At 44.0% G+C, this 25,027-nt stretch overlaps 4 protein-coding genes across 4 annotated transcripts in view; 1 reads left to right on the top strand and 3 right to left on the bottom strand.

The window, feature by feature from the left end:
- Positions 1 to 130: 130 nt before the first annotated feature.
- On the bottom strand, positions 131 to 5,167 carry meiob (meiosis specific with OB-fold). Its single transcript, XM_042082753.1, has 15 exons — positions 5,025 to 5,167; positions 4,601 to 4,749; positions 4,349 to 4,431; positions 4,131 to 4,188; positions 3,883 to 4,014; positions 3,688 to 3,760; positions 3,271 to 3,463; positions 3,029 to 3,129; positions 2,879 to 2,931; positions 2,701 to 2,796; positions 2,483 to 2,581; positions 2,242 to 2,383; positions 1,959 to 2,145; positions 571 to 657; positions 131 to 438 (listed from the first exon to the last, which is right to left on the bottom strand). Exons 3-15 carry the CDS (start codon positions 4,415 to 4,417, stop codon positions 331 to 333), a joined length of 1,398 nt encoding a protein of 465 aa, XP_041938687.1. The 5' UTR covers positions 4,418 to 4,431; positions 4,601 to 4,749; positions 5,025 to 5,167; the 3' UTR covers positions 131 to 330.
- A 2,225-nt stretch (positions 5,168 to 7,392) lies between these two features.
- On the bottom strand, positions 7,393 to 9,274 carry msrb1b (methionine sulfoxide reductase B1b). Its single transcript, XM_042082758.1, has 4 exons — positions 9,140 to 9,274; positions 8,616 to 8,758; positions 8,032 to 8,146; positions 7,393 to 7,916 (listed from the first exon to the last, which is right to left on the bottom strand). Exons 1-4 carry the CDS (start codon positions 9,192 to 9,194, stop codon positions 7,897 to 7,899), a joined length of 333 nt encoding a protein of 110 aa, XP_041938692.1. The 5' UTR covers positions 9,195 to 9,274; the 3' UTR covers positions 7,393 to 7,896.
- An 808-nt stretch (positions 9,275 to 10,082) lies between these two features.
- Positions 10,083 to 11,764, bottom strand: neurl2 (neuralized E3 ubiquitin protein ligase 2). Its single transcript, XM_042083024.1, has 2 exons — positions 10,767 to 11,764; positions 10,083 to 10,652 (listed from the first exon to the last, which is right to left on the bottom strand). The coding sequence occupies exons 1-2, from the start codon at positions 11,515 to 11,517 to the stop codon at positions 10,537 to 10,539; spliced, it is 867 nt and encodes a 288-aa protein (XP_041938958.1). The 5' UTR covers positions 11,518 to 11,764; the 3' UTR covers positions 10,083 to 10,536.
- Positions 11,765 to 13,576: 1,812 nt separating this feature from the next.
- Positions 13,577 to 25,027, top strand: part of tex2l (testis expressed 2, like) — a 17,155-nt gene continuing 5,704 nt past the window's right edge. The window contains exons 1-9 of the mRNA XM_042083919.1: positions 13,577 to 13,835; positions 15,750 to 15,864; positions 17,008 to 18,367; positions 19,176 to 19,376; positions 19,673 to 20,030; positions 20,927 to 21,156; positions 21,897 to 22,034; positions 22,966 to 23,065; positions 24,688 to 24,817. Of these exons, the coding sequence (XP_041939853.1) occupies positions 17,045 to 18,367; positions 19,176 to 19,376; positions 19,673 to 20,030; positions 20,927 to 21,156; positions 21,897 to 22,034; positions 22,966 to 23,065; positions 24,688 to 24,817 (2,480 nt within the window). The 5' untranslated portion in view covers positions 13,577 to 13,835; positions 15,750 to 15,864; positions 17,008 to 17,044. The remainder of the gene's footprint in view (positions 13,836 to 15,749; positions 15,865 to 17,007; positions 18,368 to 19,175; positions 19,377 to 19,672; positions 20,031 to 20,926; positions 21,157 to 21,896; positions 22,035 to 22,965; positions 23,066 to 24,687; positions 24,818 to 25,027) is intronic.

The following is a 25,027-nucleotide window of genomic DNA, read 5'->3' on the forward strand; positions in this document are numbered from 1 at the left end:
TCAGGCCTACACTGCTGTCACGTTTATTGTATTGACATATTCTTGTTTCGTGACAAGATTATATATCATTACATTACTATGAAGAGGTTGTTCGTATGATAAACTGAGCAACAATAAAGACATGGACATGTAACATCAAATAACATTTTATCATAATGAACAGGAATGTAAAGTAGTGGTCTATATAGACAAAAACAACACTAATAAATACTATACATTAGTCTATGGACTAATTCATTTACATATACTAGACATACATAGAAGTAAAATAAAGTGCACCAATATAATATATAACATTAAAAAAAGACATCTGCAATGATTTGTGTGGAGTCACAGAGCCTCAGTCTCCAAACTTTGCTTGACTTCCACTGAGTCAGCGAGTGAGCAGGAAAGGATGCTGATTCTCCAACCACTCCTAAACTTGGGGGCTGGCTGGACCTGAAACACAAAAGGCTTTACTATTGTAGGAAACAAATCGTTCGTGGCTGTAAAAATCTAAATACATTTCATGTGAATCTCATTTCAAAGTCGTTTGATGGTTCAGAGTGGTATGGTATGCAATTGAACAACCTTCAGGTATATCTTGCATCTTTCCAGAAGAAACCTCCATTTTAAGGCTGTCTGTCCTACTTCAGAAAGATTCACATATTCTTCAGCCTGAGATAAAACACAGGAAATAAGAAAGCTGACTCCATCTTTACTCCAAGTAATAAAATGACAGATAACACACCTCTAATAAAAAATACTGAAACCAACAACAGCACACTCTGGTTTTTCATATCTGACCTGTACACCTTATTTATGTTTTATATTTTTAATAAAGTATAACTATTATGTGGTCAAAATTAACCACATAGACTACTACTGTATGTGCACAAAAGGCTCTTCCTGTACGCTTATTTATTTCCAGTGGAGTCTTAAAGGGACACCAGGCAAGCCTGATGCTTTTTCTCTACGAAACTCCCCCTCGCTCGGTCTGAAGCTCTTTTCCTTTTCTTTGCATCTTCCGTCAAGGGTTTTCGCTGCTTCTTCGCCGGCTCTGCCATTATACACACGTTTGCAACAATCGCTAGCGTTTCGTTAGCCTCCCTCTGTGCTGTGGATGCAGGATGGAAACTGAAACTGCTTCGGTCGCCGGGTGCGATACACTGAACTTGCAAGCGGGATATTCTTCCTACAGGCAGTAGGGGCGGGCGAGAGAGTCTTCATTCGCCCTGTAATGAGTAATTTAACCATATACCGACTTACGAAGATGAGTAATTAACACGAAAACGTTGCCTGGTGTCCCTTTAACTATTATGCCGTTTATTCACAGACTCAATATGGAAATTGTTTGATTGGATTGATCATACTGATTCATTATAAAATGGTTAAGTCTTATTGTCTTATTTTTTCTTATTAATAACAAAAATCCAAGAGTGACATCACAGAAAACAAAACCAAATTCCTTCCAAATATCGGCGGCTATATTGTAACGCTTTTTGGGCACTTATCGGGCATCTATTTCGGCAGAAATGCGCGTGCGCAAGACTTCACGACACTAGCCATGCTCCAGCGGCGAGATCACAACACACCATGTGATTGCCACAATGTATTCACACGTCAACTTTTTTTGCCACGGAAGGGGCGGTATATCTGTAGACAACGTTACAAACTAACCTCATATATTTCTATGGAGGATTTTTTGAGTGCGGTGTCTCCTCATTATCACATAATTTTTAAGCAGATGTAACAGAGGTCGGTTCGTCCGCCGCTCACGGCCCTCGAACCCGCCACCTCAACACACACCGGTATGGGAGTCGAACGCTCTAACCACTGAGCTAAAAGCCCAGGCTTCCAACTCAGCGGTTAGAAGCGTTCTTAAGGTTAGGGGTGTGAGGGTTTACACACGCAACTAGCATGCTAGCTCAGTTCACCTCCATTACATAGACTGTGTTTGACAAGTTGCTTGTACTCACAGTGCAACCCAGAGTTTTCTCAGCCACAGTACCAGAGAGGTAGCAAGACTGTAGTGTGCCTGTATGATCGCTGATGTCCAGAAGTAAGTCAAAGCCTGAAAACATCTCCAGTTCCTGGCCTTGACCAGCACAGGAGAAACTGGTGCACACCATCACATCCTCAGCCACCGGCACTCTGCACCTGGCACTGACATGGTTAAGAGTGAACACACCTCATGCCACATCCATTTTAATGTGTTCAGATGATCAACAAACAAGCGTCACTCCTGCACAACAAGCTTACCATCTGTTCCTGACCACTTTAGAGGGGGTGTCCAGAGGCAATGCAGAGATGAAGGCATATGTGATTGCATAAAAAGCATCCAAAGTATCTTGGGTTTTGCTCCTAAGCTGGCTCACAGTCAGTACATCAGTTATGGAGTCCACTATTTAAAAATAAATAATAATAAAAAATAATCCAACCAGCATCTGATTAATCTGATAGATCTCTGAGAGAGAACAAAACTTTATGAACTGAACCTTACATGGTATGTCATCTCCTGACTGATTGTCTGTCTCGTCCAGGGCTCCTGACTCAGAGAACTCCTTAGCAAAATTGAAGAGCTGATTGGCCTCTGGAGTGTCTGTTATTACAAAATACAATATGAGAAATAAATAAAAGTACTCCCAACTCATTTCACTAATTTATAATGTCTACGTCATCAGACACTAGATATACGGGCAATAAAAAAAAATACCTCACCAGGATTGATGGTGATAATTGTTTTAGTGGTCGCAGTGGCGGTCATGCCGTTACGAAAGGTATCAAATTTCACACGGGCATCAGAGATGAACAGCACTGGAATACAATGTGCCTCAGATCAGCATAACAAAGTCTTTTAAATTATAGTTCTACTAACAGAAGAAGTCCAAAAACATACCTGTCTCTTTTGGTGTCAGTGACTGCATGAATTGAATAGTCTCGCGATCCCAGCTAAAGTGCAACAGGCAGAAGTTTCACTTTAAAGGTCATACTATATAGCCTGAATTTAACAGATATCAAATATACAGCCCCCCTCAACAAAACGTACCAAACTAAAGGAAAAGAGTTCACTGTATCATCAAAGAGCTTTACTTCCATGCGCTGTCCTTTGCGTCCATCTGAGGTGGTGAAGAACTTCTGCTCCCCAGTCTATATTTAAAACCCAAGACATGGGACTGAAGTATTTTTAAGATAGTAGTCATAACACTTCAGTGAGCATACTCATTCTTTATCTGTTGCCCTCTCTGTCTGGTCTTAATTGGCTGAAAGACAGATACAATAGGTCCCTACCGATCTGACAGCAGCCAGAATGTTGATAAAACCGTCTAGGCTTTGACCATTGGCATTGATGTCTCCCAAGGTGTAGAAGTCTCGTGGGTCTTTGACTGGAACATGGAGGAGGGGAAGCAGTCTGTTTTCCTCCTCCACATCTGCACACAGTCTTATCTGAGAGTGCGTTTCGGTCATCAGCAACCTGTAGAAACTAAAGGGAGAGCAAACATGCTCAACAAAATGTTGTTTTCGGTGATGTGGACGTTCTTAAAAATAATCTAAATGAGAGTATTCTACAACAAAGTGAATATTCTCATTCTCGATATTTTAAGATTTAATTTTAAGTAAAAACTAAGCAAAAATGACATCTATCAGCTGTTTCCATATGGAATGGATTTGAGATCAAACAAAATCTTTGTTCAGTAGGCATATCACCTTGGAGTTGCTGGACAAAATCGTTCCTCTTTTTCAGGGTCTTTGGGTGTAACTAGTGGATTCTCAATAACAACTACAGAGAACACAAACAAATATTCTGACTTTAGATCCTTGTGTAATTGTGTTTTGAATACAAAAAAATATGCACAAAGCCAGAAACAGGACAATACATTGCGCCGCAATGCAAACTCTTACCACAATCTCCTGTTCTGAAGCTGCCACAGAGCCCAATGATATACTCTTCACTGCCCCATGAGGATACATTAATGGAGTGGTCAGGTGAGTCCTTTATTGTAAAGCCGAAGGTAAACCTTTCACTGCCCAAATCTGGCAAAATGTATTGTGTAAAGACAGAACACACACCTTTAAGTACACGCAAGAGGATGGAGATCATTTTCATGTCTAATTATGTTAACTTATCCTGCTTATGTTCATTCATTTACTTTTCCTGTCAGGAAATCCTCTGGCATCCGTTTTCCCAATGACCACCCCAACTACCTTCTGCAACATTTGAAATTGCTCTTGTTAACATTACTTTAATCTGACTTAGAAGAGTTCTCATTTGTAGCAACCAACAGTCATTGATATCAACGTTAGCAAAGAGGCTAGCTAGCAGTAACAGGACATGTCAATAGGAAAAACCTAAAGAAAGGTCACTCACCGCTTGTGTAGTGTTTGGGTGTAATTCTGATATGGGTACAAAGTTCCTGACTGATGCGTTAAAAGCCATTATATTTCCAACTTCTACAAGGATTTGACAAGAAAAGAAAAGTACAAGCTAGCACATTAGTTAGCGTCAGGTAACATGAGCGGTTTCACACTGTTAAGTAACTTATAACTTGGTGGGCATTTTAAAAGTTGTTTTCTGTTTTCTGAAAGGTCAGACTTTGGGGGGAAACATGTTGATACTTACCACGCAAAAAATAAGTTGGTTAATATCTAAACAAGTTAGGTAAGGTTAACTATTTAGCTGAAAGTCTGAAGCTCAGCTGGCACGAGCTGCTCCTTGGCTTTTGGTGCGTTCATCTGATCTGGAAATATTCCACTGCGAGCGTTCACGTGCTGTGCCGTCGAAATGTGTGAAGAACATGATGGACGGACGGCACAACCAGACAGTAAAGGGCACAACAGAGGTTAAAACAACATGCACAACTGAACACATAAACAACTGAATTCGCTTAAAAGTATGGTGAGACGCTTCTGAAATAGGGATGCAGCTTTCAAGTGACAAAAACGACAAATTTCCAAATTCACATTAAAATGGTTGGACATGACATCATGGATTAGGCTACAAAGGCACACTAGACTACGCTACTACAACATGAAGACAGAAGTACCAAGCCAAGCTGTTTCTTGATCACTGACAAAGCAGTCGAAGTCTCCCTCAAAAGTGTTACCCATAGTCTGACGTAGCCATACCAGAGAATGTCTAATAAGACGGGCTCTGGCCATACTAGACATTCTCTGGCCATAATTCTAGTCAGAATTTGAGTCTGATAGCTGTGATTATGGGGCGTGTTTCAAACATAGACAGTAAAAGCAGAGCCCGTCTACTATTAGACATTCTCTGGTAAAAGTTTCAAACGAACCAGGGGAAAAAATGCCTCTGGATAGACCTACAACCAATCAGAGCAACGGAGTGTGTGACGTATGTTAAGCGACGCATAGTTGTTGTGAACTCGTGAACTCAACTGCACGCACGCTGGAAAAAGTAGAAGAAAAATGAGTGTAAACGATTTTTGCCGGTGTTGTAAAAAGAATTTAAGGATACGCGGAGTACTTCAACACACGAACCTCATTTTTGAGAGAAATAATAAAGGTGAATCTATATACGAACAAGTTCTCCGTTTAGGATTAGAACTCCACAAAACAGCAAACAAATCGTATCGCATTTGTCGGTCCTGTCAGAACGTAATAACACGGTTGGAACGCGACATGCCCGTGTTTAAAAAATGGACAGACGACGAAGGAGACCAGCCTGAAGAAGCGTGTTCATCTGAGGCATCAGAGAAAAGAGACCGGGAGCCTACTCTTTCCAATACGCCCAGGACTCTGAAGAAGTTCTGCCCCAATCCGTCAACTCCAACCAGCCAGCCCGAATTTGAGTGTAGTGTAAGCAAATGTTACCAGGATAAACTTGCACCTGATGATGTGTAAGTTGGCCTCTGTCACTTTGTCAATATGTAGGAACTTAATTTTGTAATGGACTATCATGTTCCCAAACTCCCATTCTGTGCACTGCACCTCTGTGGGGGTTGGGCAGTGTTTCTCACAAGGCACAGAGTACCTTGTTGTGACCACCTCTGCAATTCCTTGTATAGTGTGTTCCAACCCCCACTTCTGTGCTCTGCACCTCTGGTCTGTAGTCTGTATATTCCAATGTATTGTCAATGCACATTATACTTATTAGGCTGTACTGTAATTCTTCACACTGGTATGTCAGGTTGTCACCCATTACCCATCACAGACTGTTGCCAAGGTATGTTCTCCAGAAGATGCCTCAATAGTGAACAGCATCAATAAGAAAAAATGGGCAACACCTGCAAAGTTAATGTTGAAGCATAAACACCTAGTTGGAGGAAATAAAGGTGCACATCCTGGAGCTAATAAGCAACGAATGCAAACATATATGTAATCCAAACAACGGTTTCATCCTGTGGAAGTAATCTCCGGATGATCTGAAAGCCTTTTCATTTACCAGCTTAGAGGCAGACCTAAAATATTTTTTCACCATTCTTCTTCTCAATTCTCACAACTGCCACCAACCACTCTCAAACTGCAACTTGTGCTGCAGCTTCAACTGCTTTGAGAGGAGGAGAAGCACGCCTGTTAGCCTTTACATACTACCTACAGTGGGGAGAATAAGTATTTGAACCCATGCTAAAGTTGACTTAAAAAGAGTTAGAATGAGTAAAAATCCTGTAAGGACACAATTTTCTTAGTGAATGAAGAATGTATCGTAAATAAATAAATGTTACAGGAGCAATAAGTTATTGACCCCTATGTTAAACTCCCATAGAGGCAGGCAGATTTTTTATTTTTAAAGGCCACTTATTTCATGGATCCAGGATACTATGCATCCTGATAAAGTTCCCTTGGCCTTTGGAATTAAAATAGCCCCACATCATCACATACCCTTCACCATACCTAGAGATTGGCATGGTGTGTTTTTCAGCTTGTTTGATGCTCATTGAGTTCGGCAGCCGAATTCAACCCAAGCGCTCTTTGGTGACGTGGTTGATTACGTTACTGTTGATCATCTGTCCATCACGGATAAAGCCCGCCCTGACCATTTGATTGGTCCGCCAGATTTTGGGCGAGCATAGTTGCGCCACAATGGAGCAATACCAGACCGAACTTCCCAACCTCAAATGTAAGTTCAGCTGGCACCCAGGCTAGTTACCCTTGGAATTTTCTATCTAAATGTAATACTAAAGAGGAATGCTCTTTCTGTCTTTGTTACTCCGAAACTATTGATCATATTTTTTGGGAGTGCATTTAGGCTATTCACGATCTTCTGGATTAATTTTTCAAGCTGTGTAAACAAAATAATTTCCAAAGATTTTACTCTAACTTTAAAAAATATTTATTTTGGGGTTCTATTTGAATCAATCACACACCTCTTTGATTTGATCTGTTGATGGAGAGTATTAAAATAGTTCAAATCGATGCTAAATCACAAAATTAAGTACAAAAACTCACAACTGTTGTATGACGGACATTATTGTTTAATTCATTTATTGATGCACAAAACATACTAACATACTAAATTAAACTAAATGGAATACAATGCCGTGTATGGAATGTAGCAAAATGTCCTTATTGCAGAGAATCAGATTTCCTGTAACATACACAACATGTCTTTAATATAATAATGCATATGTGTTCTCTTTGGCTCTTACATGATGCTGCCAGTATGACAGACTTCTTTGAGTAAAATAGCACTAAAAACATATAATTAAACTGACTAACAAAATACACACACATTGACTGTCTAAGGTAATCAACTACCATGAGATTTTTCCAACATGCTACTCTGCAAATGTATGAAAATAAAATTCTTTAAAAATAGCATTTTTTTCTGCTTTCAAGATGAACACAAAACATCAGTGAACAGGATGGCACGTTGCACCTTTTCCCCATCCACATCATAGGACATTCATCCCTTCCACAGACTTGTGCGGACAACAGCAATATATCAGCCTCGCTTTACTGTCTGTCAACCTTGTCTGCAAAATAGATAAGATAAGGGGGCTCCATATTAAAGTATAACAGAGAAAGAGATAAAGGAGGAAAACACAAGTCTTTGTGTTAGTGATTTTCAAAGACCAAGACATAGCCTACCTTTAGGGACAAACTTGAGCGAGTGACTGAATATTCAGAATCGTGACATGCCATCCTCAGGCCCATCATTGACAAATTCATGGCCTAGTCCATTACCACACTTGCCACATAGAACCTAAAACATAAACACAAACACAGACACAATGTGTCATATTACAGACGTCTCTCAAGCAGCACACTCTTCAAGTCTTAACAGCCTAGGTTTTATGCGTCTTTGTTCTAATTCACTAGTTCATCCATCTGAAGTCTATACATTGAGCACTGAGCTACATGAGCACAAATAAGCAATAAGCACATTTGTCTTGTTAGCTGGCCTTGGTCCTGGGATGCCTATAGTGTTCATTGCATCAGAGTAATGTCCACTGACACCCTTTATGGAAAAGGGATAGTTTGGGTTAAGCCACTAGTAAAAAAGGGAGAACGGAGAGGTGGTAGAATACTTTGGAATGCAAGAGCTTAAGAGAATGAGTGATTGCTGTCAATCATCCCTATGTTTTTTACATAATTTAAAAAAACAATTTGAATGAAAATTACCTATATTAATACAACAGGTCTAATAAAACACACACACTGTGACATTTTACCTTGAAGGCTGTGAGACTCTCCATGTGTTTAGTCACACTGTCCTCACGGATTGTTTCTGTGAAGGCAGGCCATGGTGAAGAGTGGGCATATTTAGATCTACTATTAAACAAAGGATGGTCACACTGAGAGCAGACGTACATTCCTGTGAGAGGGAAAAGAAAGCAAAAGCTCACTGTTAGGTAACGATTACACGTTGATTAGGTAACTTTTGTCTTCAGTGCCACCACCACCACACATCACTGACAAGCTGGCTGAATAGTATTTTAAATGCATATTCTCAGCAGCAATTATGTTACTTCTAGTGCACAGGTGGGCAAGTGAGCCAACGTTTGGCTCTGTCAATATGCAAGACACGCATTTATAAACTGTCTTAAGTCGTCACTAGGTAAAATCTAGCTGTTAGCTAACACTGAAGTTACTTAATAACGTTTAACGTTAGCACGTAGCTTAGAAGAAATAGCCATCTAGCAAATGTAAGGCCTATTGCTTCTTGGTTGTTGTCATGTCAGTGGATTATACATACCTGACTTGAAATGATCCTTGTAATGTTCTTTGCCAAAAAACGAGCAAAAAGACATCTTGGCGTTTCTTTATTTGTACGTTATAACAGTGTACACACTACCGACAAGCGAAATGCATTAGAGACTACAACATCCGGCCACCTGATTGGTCTTTAATATTTCTCTAGTGAAGGAAACGCTGGTGTTCGGCACACTACTGCCCCTGCTGGGGTGGAGTGCACAGAAAAGTCAGTCAAAAAGACTAGTGAGTTCATGCTTATCAAATAGAGTAAAAACTAATAGCAAATCAGAAGAAAATGTAAGAATACAATTAAATTAATCATTGCAGCAATATGTGCTAGAGTGAAGTTACTTTGTCATAGAGCAAAAACACCATAATACACATTTATCACAGATTACAATGTCCAGCATTCCCAGACCCTCAAGGATCCCAAAGACTGGTATCGATGTATGCTGCTTTCATATCCCAGAGTAAACTCAGTGGCTTCCTGAGTGTCACCAGTGTATTGTTTCCTATCAAATTTCCCTGCCATCATGTGTTTTTCTTTCTTCAGCTGCAGCCTGCTTGGTGCAAAACCATCTGTCTCAGATGTAAAAACTCCCCCCTGCTTCCTGAATCTCTCGCCTCGCTTGATTACACTGTTTATATCTAGAATATAAATACCCTGAGTCGTTCACATTCTGACAGCAGAATGGACAGCTTCTTCATGCAAGAACATACAGTATAATAATGCTACTCTATCATGCACATGGTGATGTGGTAATGGGGATGTCTTGCAATGTGCATTAGGCCTAGCCTATATGCATTAGAACACACACACACACACACACACACACACACAGGTATGCATGCACTCATGCACACAAATCTAAAATGTATTATCATTTTCAGGTTGACAAGAAATTATCAGTGCTCTGATGGCAAACAGGAAAAGATGTCAGTTATACAGCTGATTGATATTATTTTTTATTTGTTTATATAAAATGGTTCCTTGTGTTACTTTGTAACATTCCATGTACAAACACAATATTCTTTCAGTGAGTACCTCATCATTTTTTTACTCAAACTGCAGCATGATAATTGAGATACGATGTGTCATGGTCTGTCAGATTATCTGAACTGATGGAACTACTGTATGGTCAATGCACAATTAGAAAGCATGCAACTTCCCATTGAAATTGATTCAACTGTGGAGTTTGATCAAATGAGACAATCTCAAAGGCAATGTTAAAGCTTTGTCAGGGAACACTTGTAACACACTGTAAAAAGATGTGGAGTGGAATATATTTTATAAAAGTCTGTACACAGTGTGCAATATCTCATAATTCGCAATATATTGTTATACAGTTTAAAGTTACAAAAAAGTTCTTAATGATGCTGCAGCAATAGGATTGTCCATCACTCGTACTTGCAGAAATTCTTCAGTATCTCAGGAAGCTCCAGCCAGTCCAACGCCATTCTGTGAACAATATTTTTCTGAATGGCCTGCCGACAGAGTGTTTGCAACGATGCAACTGCATAGGGGCAGGGTTGTGGATGAGGGGACAAAACAAACAGGGACATATTTAGAGAACAGCTGAACAGTATAATCAAATATTTCAGATTATAAAACAAAAGGTTTTACTTACAGCCATATTCCACCTGTACAATGCGGACACACTTGGTAGCAGCAAACACATCCACAACTGCATAAAGAGGCTGACTTGTGGGTATCCTCTTGGCCGAGGCCCCCATGTCCTCACCATTGATGACTATGTGCATGTCAGCGAAACCTGGCTCTCTGGGGACGTAGACTACACCAATGCGGCTGCGGCGAGCTGTGGGAGGTAGTGCATTCAGCTTGTACAGGTCGTCCAGGATGTGGCTGTACCTGCCGGGGCGACTGCGGCCGACGAGTTTATCCATGGGGATGTACATCTTCTCGATGCACAAGTGGGGGCTGGTGAAAAACACCTTGGGTCTGCTGAGTTCTTCTTCCTGCTCGGGCTCGCCCCTCCCCAGCCTGTGGCCCCCTGCTAGGTCGTCACCTGCAGGCTCCGCCGGTGGCTGCTCCTCAACAACCCTATTGTGGTTCCTAGTGATGGCAAACACCCAGCTTTTTCCCAGGTCCATCAGATCAGGAAGAGAGTACTCTGGTACCGTCTCCAGGTTTCGAGGGTCATGTGCTGTAAGTCCAATCCGAAGATGGCCGCACCAGCCCAGTTCCTTGTCCTCAATCTCCACCAGGAATATTTCCCCTGGATTCAAGGGATTTTTGCTGAAGCACAGCCCGTTAGCAAAACTTTCAACACGAGTTGCCCTCGTCCCAGAGGGATCCAATTGTACATTTGTGCCATGGACGGGGTGGAACTCCATAAACTTATCCAAAACACCCGCCATGTCTGAAGGAACTGTTCCCTGGATGTGAAGAAAAGCTTTGCTAAGTCTACTTAGCTATACTGGTTAGCATGCCTAATGCCTAATTGAACAATACCACATTCCAAATGAACAAAAAGTAGAAAACAATACACTGTAGCATATGAAGTTGGCCTCTGTATTTACAAGTCCAGTTAGAAAGTGTGACAGAAAGCTAAGCAGTCCCAGTCTCTTACTCTCTAACGCCAGGCAGAGAGAAGTTTCTAGTGACACATGTGTCTATTTATATGCAGGAGTTGGTGTCAGTGGCTGCTTTAAAAAGATGCCAAGGTATGCAAAGGGGAGATAGAGATTAATGGGAGGAGCTTTGGCCTCTAGAAAAGTTGGGCCCTCCCTCAGGATCTATGTGTCCACTGTCCACTAATTTTGGCAGCATGCTTGCAAAACAGTGATTTTACTGGATGCCTCACTAAGAAATTGTTGTGGCGTTTGGTGTGCGTGGTCACTCTGCTCTGACAGTTTAGGTTTTGAACAATAGTGTTATTGCAATAATATAGCATTACTATAATATTCTCAGATGCTCCTTCAATTAAGACAGTTAATTTGCTGAGTTATGAAATCATTTTGCTTTGTTTTGTTTTGCTTTGTTTTTTAAATACAAAATGCATTTACTGTATTGCAAACAATGAACATTTCTCTGGAGCTATATGAGTTGCCCTGAACACTGTTTTCCATTTTTTGATGTAGTGTCTAATGACGGCTCAGTAGTGTTTAATTTTGACTGCTTTGTGAGATGATCTGAAGACCATCTGTTATGAGGCAAAGGTTTTGGGAATGTATTTTGGGATTTGTGTTCACAGTTTTGAGAAAAGGGTGGCAAATTTAAAAAAAATGTGTTTTAGCAATTGTGGAAAACTGTAAGACAGTTTCATCGTCACTCCTGTAAGGATCATTTTGTGCTTTAGAGGCTGTATGATTCGTTAAATTCCTCAGCTGATCTCGGCACAGAGCTTTGTTGTGAGTGTCTGCCACTACCTTTCAGACCACAGTAACAACATGGTCTATTTGAACTCCTCTTGTCAGCTAACAAGGGACCAGTTTAGGGCCGCTGACAAATGAATAATGCATCGAATGCATGCTGTCGTTCAAAATAAAGTTAATTTCCCCCATGGACCTGGAGACAGTCTTCCTCTAGGCCATCCTGCTTTCACTGTACCAGGCATGCCCTGAACTGAAGTGCTGACTCCTGCAAGAGGCTAAGTGTACAGTACAAGCTTAAGCAAAAAATGCTGATGAGGATGGGCTGGCTGGAGGTTGAATTGGACACACCACTACATGTGGGAGAGGGAAAAGAAATATAACGGAGCCAGGAGTTTTAAATGCATGTATGGGTATAAGGGCAATGATGTAATGCATCTAAATACTATTTTTGCATCCACATAACATGGGCAAAATTTCCACATCTCAAGATGAAGGTTATATGAAACTGCAGAATAATTTCTGGAAGAATAATCTGGAAATCAATATGGCCAATGAGGAATAGGTTTTATATCTGAGCTATTGCATTGATTAACATATTTAACACATCAAACAATTGTATGGAGAGGCAAAAGGTCAGTCTCAGTCAGTCATCCTTGAATGTGTGTGTGTGTGTGAGAGAGAGAGAGAGAGTGTTGGGGCTAGGATGTTTAATCTGGATTAAAGTGGACCGCAGCCATCCTCTCCATAATCAGATTGGTGCGCTGATGTTCGCTAAATCACATCTGGATGAAGGCAGCAAGAGGGAGGTGTCGAACTATTTTCGGGTGCGCATCTCCATGGCAATATTATAACCATATCCCGATGTCATTCGTTCCCACCTCCAAACTGTTCAAAGTCAGCGAATTTCATTTCATCCGTTTTACGCGTCGTGAAAGAGTCAAGCTTGGTTCCGGTGACATGTGCACAGCTGTACAGCACCCAGGGGTACTCTATCGTGCATAGCGTGTGCGCTTCCTTGCAGATGACAGCAAAGCCAGCGATTACTAGTACTTCAAAGAACATGTGCGAAGGTACCGAATGGAATGTGCGTGTTGCAGTGCCGTTAGCTTTCTGAACTCAGAATATAAGGATGTAGCAAAATGTCACCCAGACTCTACACGAACAAATGTTTTGGTTGACAGAAAACCACAATAGATGCTGCCGGGATACTGTACATCCCATTCGTTTTTTTCTCACCGTTTTTGACAGTAGTCTCGCAGAAACTTTCTGGACCGGGGGAAAAATCAAACCATCGCACCGTTTTTTTTCACATGATTCCCGAGAAGTCGTGTCAGTCCCTGCTCCCTGCTGAATATTACTTGGTGAGTGGCTCTGTATTTTGAAAACATTGTCGCCTTTTAATAATTCCTTATTATTCCTATATTAGATAGTTCCAGGACAGTGAAAATGTTGCCATGATTTAGATGTGTGCAACACATCATGATAGCCATATTAGCCTATCCATATTACTGAAAGTATGCATATGTAAATAGCACGTGTGTGGGGGCGTGCGCGCGCTCCTCAGATGACATAAATATCAGCGTTAGCGCGGCTGACAATACAAGTCTGCTTGAAGAGATTTCATATATCAGAAGATTATCCACCTTAATATTTTGTCAGCCTCGGCTCTAACTGTCCTAAAAGCCCCGTCAGTCCACAAGATGCAGAATAGTTAATCTGCATGACTGGCGCGGGCTGCCTGTTTGCAAGGCCCCTCTCTCTAAGCCCAGCACACTGAAGGATCGAGAGAGCCCATCACTTCACAAGAGGAATAATGCCAGCAGAACACATGTGCAGGCAGAAACATCTGCTTGCTTATGCCCCGAGGGTACACTGCACAGAGAGCAGGGGGCATTCACATGCTGCTATTTATTCAGTAGTACAGGAGGTATGCTCAGCTTGTGCCATTTCTGTCATTCTGGCACTTAAGAAACAGTGAGTTATTGGGAAAATAGGCTACAGTACTCTAGCACTCTGGGCACTGAAATAGTCAGTAAGTAAGCGCTTACTAAAAGTGACATAAAATGCAACCTTTCACATTATACCAATGAGGTTTCTAGAGCCTGGGGATATCTCTTGTATTCTGTTTTGTTTTGTGTTTTCTCACAAATGTTTCCTTTTATACATCATTTCCTTTTTAGAATCCCTGTGACAATTACACTTGCATTAGTTTTTATAGTTTTCTGAAATGGACATTGCTTGCCATGGCAGTATGAAATGTCAGATTGTAACCTTTGATACCAAGAATTTCTTTTTATTACCTCTATATCATTATAGAGCAGGGGTGGGCAAGGGGATCCGGCCCGCCGAGCATTTCATTTAGTTATCAGGCTGCTCGCTATTTTTTTCCTGCGATAGAGACGACGTTGGTTAGCTTTACTGCAAACTGCTTTTCACTCTCCTTAGATAACGTTTACAATGTCAATGTCAAAACATCATGTTAAATAGAGATAACATCATGTTAAACTAAGTTAACTCTTAGTTTAGAGAGAGAGCTCTCTCGAGAGAGAGCTAGAGCCGCAGGTTCCAGCTGGCTTGTGATTGTTGGTAATTGATATTTCCTTCTTATAAGAAAGTTTTAAAAGGAAATCATGAAGGCAACAGTAGTTCCCACTACTGACCATTTAAAAACTGTGAGAGGGCCCAGCCGTAGGTACAGCACTAGCCATAGCGGAGCAGGCAGAAGATCATTGAGAAATAAACATGAATTAAAGCGACTTTCTTAAAGCGACAGTGCACAATTTATACATTTGTTAAACAGCATAAAATTAGAAGTACTAAATTGAAGGGGGGGATTTGGGGGGTTGTTGTGCGACCCAATGTGGCCCTTGAGCCAAAAAGTTTGCCCACCCCTGTTATAGAGCATGACAACTTTGTTCAAGGCATATTCATAACGTCTTCTCCCTGCTGTTGCCTAGTGAATCATACCATTTATGCTCTAAGATGCTGGCAAGTTTACGCTCCTGAATTGTTGTGCATCATTTCTGTAGAGAGGGTGAAAACTTCGAAAATAGTTCCAAAATAGTCATTCAATGCCCAGTACCCAGATAAGATACACTATAATAGGCCTCAAAATATTGACACCAAACACACCAATATTGGACAAGTTGTTGTGTGGCCTGCTTAGTAACACACCAGCAAAATCATTTTGTCACAGTGTATGCCATTACATACTGCAAAGGAGATTATTTTCAAGAAAAAGGAGGGTTTATGCTCTGACTGTTGTCCTATCCCAGGTCTGTCTACATCCCAGACATCACAGGTCAGCTGCCGCCGTGTTTGGACAGCTGTTGTTCATATCCACTTTTGGCACCAACAAGCTCCACATGTGATGGCAGCCTGAGCATGTTTGTGAGTATCTGTAGAGTTGGGTCTAATGCTGTCTGCCATTCTTAATATCTCGCCACAGACCATTTTGGAGGGAGAGGAAGGATTAGAGAGGATCCACCAGCTGCTGTTGAATTGGTCAAATTTGTGTCAGGCTGTTACGTAATGCCAGTGTGTGGTCCTTAACTCACTTTGAAATACAGTCTTTGACCCAGAAAAAGGTGGGGATGCTCTCCTCTCTAAGCGAGAATCTAAAGGTGCTATAGAGATGTTCATCGATTTCCCAAACATTGTGCCACAAGGCAGCTGTGCTTGTGACTCAGAAACCCTCTTAGAATAATATACTTTCTGTTAAAGTTTCAGATGTTCTGTCAGGCATCACAGGCTTATGAAAACATAGACCTGTAAATATTAATGACAAGAGCGTTGTCTCATTCTGCTTATTATGTAACCTTGTCTATCTATGCTGTGCAACAATGGATCAATAGGTATCAGTAACTCCAGCATGAATTTAAAAGCAGAATCTGTCCTTGTGAAGGATCACTGTGAAAGAGAAGCCCTGTGGCTGTGAGTCTCAAGGGTGAGAGATGGCAGTGCAGTGTGTGTGAAGCTTATGAAAGAACTCTGGGTGTCACGATGATCAAAAATGTCATTCCAAAGCAAAAAACCTCCGCTGAGGATGAATTCTAGATATTTTGGCAGAGCATGTTGCATGTAAAGCAAGCTCAGTGGCCCACACACACACACTGTTACTTATGGGAGGTATGGTAAGTATCTCTTGTCCTTAGCAACAAATCTATCTTTTGAGCTTATATTCTGGCAGCAAGCTATTGAAATTAAGTCAGAGCTCTGTCCTACTTTTGCGATCATTTAAGAAGAACATTCCCCTGCTCTATTTTTGAGCATGGTGCGCCCACACTTATCACGTCTGACAGCAGGGGCAGAAATCTTTTGTTCACACATGAGAGTGCTCAGTAAATATTAAGGCTTAAGTAATTACCGCATAGCAATCAGCGCTCACCCCGCACAATCGCCCCGCAGAGGTCCCTAATGGAGAAAGATTACAGTAGCACTAATAAATGTCTTTCTTTCACGTCAACGCTTTCTTGATGTCTCTCAGGGTGATGTAACTCAATGTGTTTTCTATCTCCTTGAATTTAACCGTAGAGAGTCTAGAGTGCCTTCTGCTATGTGAAGATAAGATATGGCGGAGACCGTAGAAAATGACAGAGGACTCAAAAATCCACTGGGGCACCAGATTCCAAGGCTTTGCCCACCTCCTCCTCCACCTCCTCCTCCTCCTCCTCCTCCTCCAGGGGCTCAGGGTGCGGCCAAAAGGGGGATTGTGATCCAGCTGACCGGCACTGAGGGCGAGTGGGACAGCCTGGATGACAACGAGCTGATCTTTAGCCTGGAGCGAGACCAGGACGGAACCAGTGGCCCTCTGCCCAAGCAGCGGTCCTGTCCCGACGAGGACGACTGGGGACTGCGCTCGCCGGCGTTCCACGTGCCGCTCTCGCCCTCCTCACCGGGCTCCCTGGCGGACATCTCCTCCTCCCTGCCCAGCTTCCTCTCACCTGGACATGCCTCACCCACGCACAGGCCCCTGGCCAACCTGGTCAAGTCACTGTCCACCGAGCTTGAGCTCAAGGAGACCTCGTCGTCGACGTCGTCCCTCAAGCCGCGGCCCTTCCTCAGCCTGGTCAAGTCCATCTCCACCGAGATCTCCCGCAGCGAGCCGGAGGTCTCCCAGTCCCGGTCCGACTCGCGGCTCAACCTGCACCTGCTCCGGCAGCTGACCCAGTCCAAAGACTCCCGCACTGCGCCGCCCTCCCCGGTCAACCTCTCCCCCACTGGAGAGCCCAAATCGGGCTTCTTCAAGACCGAGCTGGAGGACACCCGGAGAAAGCTCCATGAGGCCATGCAGGAACCACTCAGCATGTTCAGCAAGATCATGGGCGATGACAGCAGCTTGTCCGGCAGCCCCAAGCACCACCGGACGACCAGTTCCTTGGACTCCCCTAGCCATAAAGGCTTCTACGCAGTCATCGGCAGATCCACCGGGGATTTGACCGCAACGGACTCCCAGGCTAGGAGCTCCAAGCAGTCAGAGGGGGACTTCAACCTGCCTATCTGCAACTGGCCTGTCAAGCACGCTAAGAGGAAGAGGTCCTGCTGCTCCCATGGGCACCCTGGGCGACTGAAGGACCTCAGCCCCTCTCTGGAGCTTTGCCCCCATGCTGGTGGGGTCATGCAGGTCATGGGGGTGCCAGGGAGCCACCAGACCACTACAGTGCCAGCCACAGGGCTCTGCTTCCTGGCTGCCCTGTTCTACTGCTACTTCATCCTGCCGTTGACCACATACATGTCAGGTCTCTGCCTCGGCCTGATCTTTGGCTTTATGCTCGGACTTGTGCTCATCCGCCTGGGCATGACTAGACAGACCATTCCACCTTACACACGCAGTGCAAACCAAATCGACTACAGTCATCCAACTGACCTCCAAGGTGATCCACCCTGCTTAAAGGTGAGTCTGGTCGGTGTAGGTGGTCATCAAGTTTAAACTGCCAATAAAACATTAATGTAAGCAATTCGTCTTACATTTTATACTATTCTGTCTAGCTTGCAGAGAGAGTATATATATGACAACCTATTTTTTTACACGTCACTCTCAAATGTTTTTAAGTTGCACAATATTGTAGAAAGATCATTGCACAGGACATTGGTTAGAATAAAGCCCATCTTCTTCTTTCTGCTGTTTTTCTGGGGGAATCTAATGTTTTTTTGCAGCTCCAACTGGACAAGCTGCAATTACTGTCTGCGCTTTTTAACAGATACTCCAAGGCCACCATTATTGTGTCCCTTGTGCTGTTCGCTCAGTCAGACAAAACCTTATGTGGCTCTGCAGACTCCTACAGACTGTTGATTCAGTACACCGTCTCCTTTAAAACCTATTGTTCCTTTCTCATGTAAAGTCTCAAGAGTCCCTTCTCATGACAAAGTCCATTCAGAGTCGGACTGAGAACTGCAGAGCTGCTTTATGAGCCCAGATCACAGCGAGGCAAGGCTGATTTGAGAACAGCCGCAGCACGCCCACGTTTAATCAGTGGCTACTGAGCTTGTTAGTTGTGCTGTCTGAATCACTGACCTTGCCGTGGTCATGCATTTCACAGCTGCATGAGCGACGGTGCTAGCTCGATTATTTGCTGGGATGACTGAATCCAAGGCCCCTCTAGTCTCTGCCCTTTAGGACTGGGTGAACGACAGGGCCAGTCTGGTAGCGCCGAGTCGATCTAAACTCATGACTCCCATGATGCATCTGGGTTGCCTCTCAGGGCTGGATGAACGAGATGTACACCTACGACCCGGACTACTACCACCCGTCCCTCACACACTCCGTCTACGTGTCGCTGGAGGGCCAGGGCCTGAGGTTGGACTACCCCCGCCAGAGCATCAAGCGTCGGGCCACCTTTGACGAGCAGCCCCAGGAGTCCACTTTTGTCCGCTCACGCAAGGTCCAGCTAGCTGGCAGCAAGGTCTGTCTTTAGATCTTATGTTGAAAGAAATATGCATTACATACATATACATCAAGGCAGAGGAATATGAACATTAAAGAGAGTTATCCACATTGAGGGATCATCATTTTATTTTCTCTGATTTCTTTCAACCCATTCCAAACATCTGTGAATGAACTGATGAGAGCTCTTTGAATGAGATGAAAGCATTGTGCGTTTCTGTCTGCTGTGTGTGCCGTGTGGCGTGTCCCTAATGACGGCTGCTTGCTTGTTTGGGGTGGGGGTTATGTGTGTGTGTGTGTGTGTGTGTGTCACAGGTGTTCCTGCTTCCGGCCGCTCTGGCACGCAAGCGGGTGTGGAATCCAAAGTACCCCATCTGCATCACGCTGGCCGAGGGCGAGCAGCCTGTGACGGAGGAGCTGAGGGACGAGGCCCAGGCAGGAGGTGGAGGTGTGGGCGGAGGAGGGGGGGAACAACAGCAGCATCAGCACCACAGACAGGACCGGCCTGTCACGCTCACAGCGGCAGCCAAACCCAGACCCGGCCGTCACGCGGTCATGCTGTACCTATTCGGCCGGACGGGACGCGAGAAGGAGGAGTGGTTCCATCAGCTCCAGGCGGCGGCCTCCAGGGCTGACCATCAGGACAGGCTGAGCAGATGCGGCTCCAGATCCGGTACGGCCTTCACTAGTCATTAAATAGCCCATAGCAGTTGGCCAATCAGGTCCCACATCTGCACCTCAGAATATGAATAGCCCTCTGGTCAGAACAGAGTTGTAAACTTTGTATTTTTATTTTATTGTCATCTGTCGCTTGCTCAAGAAAAGGCCAGTTGAGCTTGCTGGAAAAAAAGTTATTGCAAAATATAGAGCTTGGTGACAGGTAGCTCTATGCATACTTTAATGTTTTTGTGTGACAGGCTCCTTGTGATAAATAAATGTCAGTATTACTTGATAAGAACATTGAGACAGCTATTGATAGCTTTGCCCAGTCAGTGCCGCTTTCAGAAATGTCACATCCAGAATCATCTCCAGAAATATCACATTGACTTGACACTTCTGTCAGGTCTCTGTCTTTATACATCATATTGCTGTCATTAGTAGCCCAACTCTTTCCTGATGCCCTGGGGTCTGGTGTGTGTGTGTGTGTGTGTGTGTGTGTGTGTGTGTGTGTGTGTGTGTGTGTGTGTGTGTGTGTGTGTGTGTGTGTGTGTGTGTGTGCGCATAATATGTGTGTGTGTCTGTATGTGCGTGAGCGCATATGGACAAGCGCGTGTGTGTGTGTGTGTGTGTGTGTGTGTGTGTGTGTGTGTCTGTGTGTGTGCGCGCATAATATGTGTGTGTGTCTGTATGTGCGTGAGCGCATATGGACACGTGCGTGCGTGTGTGTGTGTGTGTGTGTGTGTGTGTGTGTGTGTGTGTGCGTGTGTGTGTGCGCATAATATGTGCGCGCATAATATGTGTGTGTGTCTGTATGTGCGTGAGCGCATATGGACACGTGCGTGCGTGCGTGCGTGCGTGCGTGCGTGCGTGTGTGTGTGTGTGTGCGTGTGTGTGTGTGTGTTCCTGCAGACGTGTCCGTGCCTCACATGGAGAGCCCCGGCAGCCCAGTGCAGTCGAGCCACGTGTCCAGCCGGGGGAGCACCGAGGACCTGGCCTCCGTGCTGCTGGCCAGCAGGGTGCGCGGCAACATCCTGCTGCAGGACTACACCTCCTACATGGGCACGCTCCTCAGGTCCCAGGGACCCAGCCCTGCAGCCAGCCCCGGGCCCAGCAGCACCCAGGCCAGCCCCACAGAGAAGGTACTGCATGGGGATGGGCTAACCAGAGTACAGTATGTGCACAGGCATATATGGGGGTCTTTTAAGTTAAGTTAATTTAAGTTGTCCTGAAGGAAATTAGTCCTCCTCTGCATTTAACCCACACACACACACACACACACACACACATACACACTAGGAGCACATTGTTTTATTAAGACAAGTGTAATTGCATGTAATTGCACTGTATAATGGTTTCAGCTTTTGACAACTGTATAATGGTGTTTTTGATTTGGTAGTTTCATGAATATAACTATGTAAAATGTTAAATAAATGGTATTATTTTATTCATTCTGACTGCCCAGTGCAAGAGGTTCTTTGTGAAATGACAAAGATTTGTCATTTCACCGTAGACGTTGAACCGTAGACTGTTCTGTATGAGTTGAACCAGCAAAAAAAAAAGGTCATGAATTATAAAATGGAAATTGGCTTACTGCGAGGGTGGCAGGTCGTCTCTTTCTGGCGTTCAGGAACACGCCGTGCTGCCAAGCGGGCCAGTTACGGAGTTAATGAAGCTCGTTTGAGCAGCTGCTGCTTTATGCGCTGCCCAGCGTCCCTCTGCCATAATCTGAAGCCCACAGGACCACAAGGGATGGAGCAGAACCCATTAAAAAAAAGTCCTGTGACTGCATAACCAGAGCTTGCGCGTGTGTCTGATCCCAGGTCAGATAGAAGTGGACAGGAGCCATCTCACCCCCATACTGCTGCTTCTCCCTAAACAGGACGCGTGCTGTCACATGGATATCCCTCCTGCCTGGATCAATGCCCTGATTGGCCGGATCTTTTGGGACTTCCTGCGGGAAAAGTACTGGACTGACATGGTCTCACGCAAGATTCAGAAGAAGCTGAGTAAAATAAGGGTGAGTGAGCGGCAGCAGCGTGGTGCATTGTGGGTAAAGTCACATTAGAAACCTCACATGGCCATTGGTATTATAGACCTCAGAAGTTCGCCTACAAAAAGGAACCAAAGCTGACATCTTTGCCCATATAAGGAAATCTGCTTGAAAAGCAACTACTTATGGCAAGTTGCATTGCAAGTTAGCTCTGGGGTAGCAAATATTTAAATGTGCCGTCTTAGCGTACTGAAGATCACAGTATCCACTAGAAGGCAGAGGAAAAAAATTATGCACTTCAGACTTCTTCGTCCCCGCGAGAGTTAAACGATAATTAAAAATCCCAAGTCGCAAGATACCGGATCTCAAAGATGGCAGGTTTTTTGTAGGCGAACTTCAGAGGTCTATTATTGCCAGTAACACAAAATGTCTTGAATTGACTCTTGAATTGACCCTTGGCAGATTATGGGCAGTTTTTACAAATACATCATAGCATCTTATGCAACGGCTGCTTTTTACATAATCATTTATAATGATCCAAACTGAAATTGCAATTTTCTGTTTGGCGAATTGACTATCCTGATGTAATGCATTTATTTCAGTAACTTCCTATACCTAAAAGCTACCAACATAAATCCAACAGTATTTGTTCCAGATGCAAATACTGTATGAATTTTTAATAATGATGTGAATGATTGATGTGAATGTGAATTTTTAATGGTAGTTTCTTTTGTGTGTGTGTGTGTGTGTGTGTGTGTGTGTGTGTGTGTGTGTGTGTGTGTGTGTGTGTGTGTGTGTGTGTGTGTGTGTCTGTGTGAGTCTGTGTCTGTGTCTGTGTCTGTGTATTTGTGTGCATGTGTGTGTGTGTGTCTGTGTCTGTGTCTGTGTATTTGTGTGCATGTGTGTGTGTGTCTGTGTCTGTGTCTGTGTATTTGTGTGCATGTGTGTGTGTGCCCAGTTGCCTTACTTCATGAATGAGCTGACTCTTACTGAGCTGGACATGGGCTCCTGCATGCCTCAGATTATCAACACGTACGAGCCCCGCTTCAACAGCCGAGGTAAGTCTGGATGAGTCGCTCCGCTCCGCTCCGCGCCGTGAGCTGCGTGGTGCGCCGTGCGTTATCCCGCGCGACGCACTGCTGCGTGGTGTGTTATTCAGTGTTGTTGTGCGCAGGTCTTTTCGAAAGATCCGATTAGATCTTCCATCTCAGAGGAGTGATGGCCCGGCTGCTGCTTATGTTTGCTGATGTGAATGCCCCCGGGCAGCCATGGGATCAGATATTATCCCACTGTAATCTCAGCACGCATAATGCAGCTGTGGCAGTCACTCTTGTGCGTGTGCGTGTGTATTTGTGTTTGTGAGTGTGTGTGTGTGTGTGTGTGTGTGTGTGTGTGTGTGTGTGTGTGCGTGTGCGTGTTTGTGCGTGCATGCGTGTGTGTGCGTGTTTGTTAAAATGTGACTTTTATCTCCATTTTATGTATGGATCAATGCTTCTGTTCACCATTTGTATGAGGGCATGTTTGCTAGTGTGCATGTGTGTGTGTGTGTGTTTGTAAGAAAAAAAGAGAGAGAGATAGAGAGAAAGAGAGAGAGACAGAAAGAAAAGTGGGACACAGAGAGAAAGGGAGGGTTGCGTCTGATCACTGGACACATTGGTGACCACTGTTTAGACGGGCAGCCTAAGAGCTTAGGCCAGATTCTGGGTATGAGTGGCGGTGACTGCAGACGTCTGATTTTCTGAGTTCACTGACAGTCCAGATGCACATATCCACTCGTGTGGTCTCTGACGCACATCCATACACATGCGTACACACACAGCTACATACACACTCCCTAATCAGACCTCATCCCATTTGCAGATTTGCCACACTGGTTATCAGACGTTGAGGGAATTATAATCTGCTGTAATTTAGCGTAATTGAGGATGCCCAAATCCTCAAATGCTCGTCGTAATCCCCCTGAAATATCACTCAGATTAGTAGCCCTGCTGTCATTGTCTTGGGCTAATTGGTTCACTTCGTCAGTTCACTTTTTCTTACAGACATCCATAAAACACTCCACGAGACTTTGTTCATTATTAAAAAATGCTCAAGCAGTAATTGTCACATCATAATGTGGAACTCTCGGTTCGCGAACATTATATTCTCTTATTTGTGACCGTACGCCTCAACATGCTCAAGCAGGATGCTGTGTGTCGCTTGAGGCCTTTTCTCGACAGCAAACAAATCCTGGAATGCATGTAATATGTGAGAGCAATTTCATTGAGTGAAGTCCATGTGACACAGGCGGGAACAATGGGATGGACAGAAGGTTCAAAGGTCTGGAGCGAGTGCGCAGGCACAACAGAGCCACTGTGAATCCCTTGTCATAGGATAAATCCATTTAAAATACATTAGGATCCCAAGAGATTTCCCAACCAATCCGGCCGCAGTGTCAGGGCAGATATTGGTTTTATGAAAAGCGATAGGACATTCTATAGGAATGAATAATCCTGCTGAGCCCTGTGTTGCTGTGTTGCTGAGGCATTTGTTAGATGTGTGTGTGTGTGTGTTGTGTGTGTGTGTGTGTGTGTGTGTGTGTGTGTGTACAGTGTGGTTGTGTGTGTGTGTCTGTGTCTATAGTATAGTGTATCTTTACTTTCTCATGTGGAAATATATCCATGTCTTCTTTGTTCCTCAGGTTTATGGCTGGAGCTGGACATGGAATACACAGGGACTCTGCAGATGACCCTGGAGACCAAGATCAACCTGTCCAAGCTGGGCAAGGACAGCCTGGAGCCCGACCGCGTGGTGGAGACAGCACGAGCAGGGTGAGGGAGCCAGAGAGCATGGTCCTCTGGGGATCCATCAGGGGTGGCGAAGGCAGGACTGGGCCTCGGGAGGTGGAGCAGTTGTCTGACTGGGACTCATCGCACAAGTCTGCCTCCTGCTGGTTGTGCATTGAATCGTCCTTGAGCAAGCCAGATGATACATAGATAGATACTTTATTGATCCCCAAGGGGAAATTCAAGGTCTCAGTA

The sequence above is a fragment of the Alosa sapidissima genome, chromosome 24, assembly GCF_018492685.1.
Source record: "Alosa sapidissima isolate fAloSap1 chromosome 24, fAloSap1.pri, whole genome shotgun sequence".
NCBI lineage: Eukaryota > Metazoa > Chordata > Actinopteri > Clupeiformes > Clupeidae > Alosa > Alosa sapidissima.

Excerpts from the sequence above, each read along its gene's own strand:
- meiob (XM_042082753.1), bottom strand. The coding sequence starts at position 4,417 with ATGGCTTTTAACGCATCAGTCAGGAACTTTGTACCCATATCAGAATTA. Across the intron at positions 4,189-4,348 it reads ACCCAAACACTACACAAGCG|AAGGTAGTTGGGGTGGTCAT; the intron begins GTGAGTGACCTT and ends CAAATGTTGCAG. Across the intron at positions 3,130-3,270 it reads TTCTGGCTGCTGTCAGATCG|ACTGGGGAGCAGAAGTTCTT; the intron begins GTAGGGACCTAT and ends TTTTAAATATAG.
- neurl2 (XM_042083024.1), bottom strand. The coding sequence starts at position 11,517 with ATGGCGGGTGTTTTGGATAAGTTTATGGAGTTCCACCCCGTCCATGGC. Across the intron at positions 10,653-10,766 it reads TGTACAGGTGGAATATGGCT|TTGCATCGTTGCAAACACTC; the intron begins GTAAGTAAAACC and ends GCCCCTATGCAG.